Genomic DNA, 5,077 nt, shown 5'->3' on the forward strand with positions numbered 1-5,077 from the left:
GTTTATCCATATTTTTCCCATCACCTCTGTATGTAGTTTGTCTTGTTTTTTTCTCATATCTTCAGTGTCTCATTTAAACTGTATTTCTTTTCCTGTCTTCTAATAGTTGAAGGATTCTCCTTCTTGGGGGAAAAAAACCAATGACCTTCATTTGACTGCAGTGTTCTTCCTTTCTGCTTTCATGTTTCTTCTGTCTGTTATCCATACATTCAGACAGAATTTCTCTAATGATGACCCCTTTTCTTACCACTTGCTGTACTGTTATGAAGCCCTTTGATCTGATTATCAATCAACTGGATCTTAACAAACCTGAGTAGTGATTTTATTTTTTGATATTTTACATAGAGAAGTAGTATTAGAAACACAAATAAAAGATGTCTTTCCAGGTAGCTCAGAGCCGTGCAGCTCATCATAGCAGACTTTATCACTACCCAATGTGGTAGCCACTAGCCCCTTAAAGGTCTCAAGCAACTGAAACATGATGTGCAACTGAGGTAGCAAAATTTAGATTTTCTTTCATTTAATTAATTAAAACAATGATACCTGGTCCAGTTAGTGGAAAACCTAATCAGGTTTAGAACAGCTTGAGTATATCAATCTTTTTCAACTGTAAATTTGTGTGTGTGTGTGTGTTTCAGCTTTAATCAGTTTTGGAAAAATACACGAGGACAGCAGTATCTACAGTTTTCAAATATGTGATTACTTCTTCGCCCATTCTTCTCTCTCTTTTCTTTCCCGAATAACCTCTTTCAGATATGGTTCAAGGTAGAATTTATCCTCCTCATATTTTGTCCACTGCTCTTTAGGCAAGATCTGATGCCTCGTGGTCAGGTCCAGTGCTCTCTTAATGCGAAACACCCTGTCATTATAAAGTTTCTCAGGAAGCCCTCTTATGGCTTTTTTTACCTCTTCATCCTCATGTATTGTATCATCTCGCATTAGTCCCAGTTTATTGAATCCTGCAGCATTGTAATACCACTTTTGAATACCATCCAGCCACCGACCTGATGCTGCAAGAGCAGGCCTCCCCGCCATCTTGACCCGAGAGCTCAACTGTAAATTTTATAAAATCTAAATATATATTAGGTTTTTCAGATAAAAACTTAGCATCCATGTTGACACATGCTGTAAGTGTTAAATACATACTGGATTTCAAAGATGTAATAGTACAAGAGAGAATATAAAATACATTGATAATATTTTTTAAAAATTTAATTGCAGGTTAAATTAACATTTTGGATATATCAGATTCAATATAAAGCATTAAGTTCATTTTTTACATCTGCTTTTTTACATTTTTAACATAGCTACTAGAAAATTTTAAAGTACATACCTAACATGCATTATGTTTCTGCTATACAATGCTACTCCAGAAACACATAAGGATCCGACTTGTAAGTTTTGACCTAGGCTGGATTTTCAAAGCAGCTACTCAGGAGGTAATAGGGATAGCTCAAATAATTGTAGCTAGAATACAAGGAACAGAGGTGTGGGAAAAATAAAGTTTTACCAAAGTGATAGGGAGACATTGAAAAAATATGCAACAGAGCAATATTTACACCAGGCAGAATACTGAGGATAGTTGCTCGGGCTCAGGTCTCATTAAAGAGAAAGAAGTCTGCACGTAGGGCAAGTGCAGCTCCCAACACAATGTGCTAGGGTGGCCAACTCCACTGAACAGATCCTTTGCTCTATGAAGCAAATAGGTTACCAGGAAATGAATCAGAAATAAAGTGAACATTTGTGGCAAAAAAAGGATGAGTCAGAAATGACTTTTTAATATATTTATTTATTTGAAAAGCACAGTTACAGAGAGAGGCCGAGGCAGAGAGAGAGAGAGAGAAGACTTCCATCTGGTGTTCCACTTCCCAGATGGCCACAACAGCCAGAGCTGAGCTGATCTGAAGCCAGGAGCCAGGAGCTTCTTCAAGGTCTCCCACGTGGGTGCAGGGGCCCAAGGACTTGCACCATCTTCTACTGCTTTCCCAGGCCATAGCAGAGAGCTGGATTGGAAGTGGAGCAGCCAGGACTAGAACCAGTGCCCATATGGGATGCCGGCACTGCAGGCAGCGGCTTTACCTGTTGCACCACTGTGCTGGCCCCAGAAATGATTTCTCTACATTTAATTTGCCCCTCACTGATGGCCCAGGACAATATCTGTTGCAGTTCTAGGTCAACAGCAATTCAAAGAGTTATGTTCTAATGCTTTGGCACAGGAAACACATTCTCTCTGAAGATAAAGCTTTCAGTTTTTTTTTTTTTTCACTTTAGATTTACATTGACTTGACAGTTCACTAAGATAGTCCACATCTGTATTACTTGATTTAAACATTCTGTTTTTAGACATGGTAGAAAGCTGAAATGAACACATGAGGTATGACTAACTTTGAAGCAGCACCGTAAAACTCCAGATGCTCTTGACATACACATTATTTATTTCCTATTATGAAAACTATGAGTATGGTTTTATGGGGCAAAATTGAACAGTCCCAATTTTCTTTCTACTTAGTTCCCCCAATAACGACTCAATTGGCATTTCCGAAGGTGAAGTCTAAGTTTAGGAGGTGTTGTTTACCTGGTTAGGTCCCAGGGTCAAGGGCTTTGCTTTAGAGCCAGAATGGGTCCATCCATTTCCAATAATTTGGAACTTCTATGTTCCTTGCCAACAATAGCATTTTTGTTAAAAGAGAATAGACGTTTATTGAGGACAGCCTACGCTGGAATTCAAGGATTTCCCTTACTAGGCGTATGACTGTAAGGATAGCACTTAAGCATCTCTTTAATTTCTTCATCTGTAAAATACAGGGAATATTAGTATCTATGTCATGAGACTTTGTCATGTTTAATGGGATAATGATACAAATTTTATCACAGCATTTGACACAGAGAATGCAACAGATGTGAATATTTTGTAAATATTGTCTGCTAAAAGCCCTATTGAGTGGTGGACACTTGGCAAAATAGGTAAGATACTACTTGGAATGCCCATGTCAGAGTGCTTGGTTCATGTCCCAGATCCTCTCTAATGATCTAGCTTCCTGCTAATCCGTAACTGGGAAGGAGTAGATGATGGTTCGAGTATGTAAGTCTCAATCGCCCATGTGGAAACCTGGACAGAGTCTTGCATTCCTGGCTTTTTCCTGTCCCATCCCAGGGTACTGCAGATATTTGCGAGTGAAAACGTGGATGAGAGATTACCTACGTCTCTGTCTCTCTGCCTGTCAATAAAATTAAAATAAAGAAAAACTATCTAGGATTACATTTTTAATCTTAATAATGTTTTGGTGAGGTAAGTGTTCTTATCCTCCTTTTCTATATGCAAAACTATGAGATCAAAGAGATAAACTAATTTGACTGAGAAAAGCTACATTGGAAGGCATGATCAAGCAACACACAGGGTTAAGGGCACAGATTAAATTTAGAGATGTATTTTGGGAAAGATTACAAGGTCTTTATCTGCCTTCATTTCTGAATCTATAAAAATAATAAAAATAACTATACCTCATACATACGATTTTTGAGTTAAGCAAGTTATTTTTGAACACTTAGGCCAGTCCTACATATGATTTGTTACATAAAACTATGTTTCAGTGCAGGTGTTGTGGTGCAATGAGTTAAGCTGCCACTTGGGACACCTTCATCCCTTATCAGAATGCATGGGATACAGTCTCACCTCCACTTCGGCTTCTGACTCAGCTTTCTAATAGCGCACCTGTGAGGCAGTGGATACCAGCTCCAGTACTGAGTTTATGACACCCACATAGGGGATCCAGATGGAGCTCCTGGCACAAGCCTGATCCAGCCCTGGCTATTGCAGTCATCTGGGGAGTGAACTGGTCAATGGAACATCTCTCTGTCTCTGTGTCTCCCTCTCTCTTATCCCATAATTTAAACACATGAGCAAATAAATTTTCAAAAAATACATTATGTTCTTTTATTTCTGCCCCGAAAAGGAGTGAAATTGCCCAGGTTCTTGCTAATTATTTTCTTCAATTGGGGAAGCAATGTAGATGATTCTGAAACAAAGAATTCCCCTCTCATTCTGTGACAGCTCAAATCTGTTAAAGCCACTTTGCACACACTCGTTTCTATAATGATGCAGGTGAACAAAGGCAACTCTATTTGTGGGCCCTCAAGCCGTGACAGCCTTTTGTAGATGATTGTAAACCTGGGATCGTGCTTCTTTCGTACTTCTGCAAAATGCCAGCCCTCCCCTGTGGCTGGAATTCTCAGTCCACATGACTGACATCTAACACATGTTCTGCTGCCAAATGCACTCTTCCTTTGACTGGCATCTGGGTTTGGCATCACTTTTCATTTCACTTGAGAGATGTGATGTCAATCAACGCTGTATTGCTGGTTGAGATAAGTGGGCAGAGAACACATTTTAGACACCAATTCATAGAACTTTGAGATTATACATAGACTGATTTAGCAGAGAGATCCAAGCCTCTCCTTAGCTGTGCTTGTATAATGTGTTGCTGGGACTTTCTTTGTGCCTTTTAAACTGTGACCTTTTTGAAGAACAAACTCTTGTCTATATATTCAGCTAGACCTGTCACAGGAAGGGCACAAAAGTCATTTATAAATAATTATGCTGTACTTATTTTGAGAGAATTCTTTCTAGACTAAGTTCATTTTAAGACTGAATTCTGGTGCTCTTAGCAGAGGCAAGGGTGAAAAATAGGATTTATACTAGAATAATTAGAATAATTAGAAGCAAACTGAATGTTAAAGCCCTGGACCTTTCAACCACTGATTTAAAAAAAAATGTAATCTAAAAGATAGCCTCAGACTTCCTATATTTTTGAGTAAATTTATCAAAATTCTGCTTTAGAAGATTCATTGCCATACCAGGAAGAGGCTGACAATTGATGTCCTGGGACCAAAAGCAGACTGTTACTTTTTTTTTTTTTCCCTGTAGAAAGTTTCATTGATCCACAGCAACAGATTCATTGAGGAATGATCTATGGGTGCTTTCATATTCCAATGGCTTCGTTACATTTTGACTGAGGCTATATGACCTGCAAAGACAAAAATATTTAGCATCTGGCTCTTTGAATCTACTCAGTTAAGC

At 38.6% G+C, this 5,077-nt stretch overlaps 1 protein-coding gene across 1 annotated transcript; it reads right to left on the reverse strand.

Moving 5' to 3' along the window:
• Window positions 1-628: 628 nt before the first annotated feature.
• Window positions 629-1,043, reverse strand: LOC133749841 (cytochrome b-c1 complex subunit 7-like). The gene has a single exon (XM_062179196.1). It carries the CDS (start codon window positions 1,033-1,035, stop codon window positions 700-702), a length of 336 nt encoding a protein of 111 aa, XP_062035180.1. The 5' UTR covers window positions 1,036-1,043; the 3' UTR covers window positions 629-699.
• Between the last annotated feature and the right edge of the window lie 4,034 nt (window positions 1,044-5,077).

Source organism: Lepus europaeus, chromosome 2, assembly GCF_033115175.1.
Source record: "Lepus europaeus isolate LE1 chromosome 2, mLepTim1.pri, whole genome shotgun sequence".
Classification (NCBI taxonomy): domain Eukaryota; kingdom Metazoa; phylum Chordata; class Mammalia; order Lagomorpha; family Leporidae; genus Lepus; species Lepus europaeus.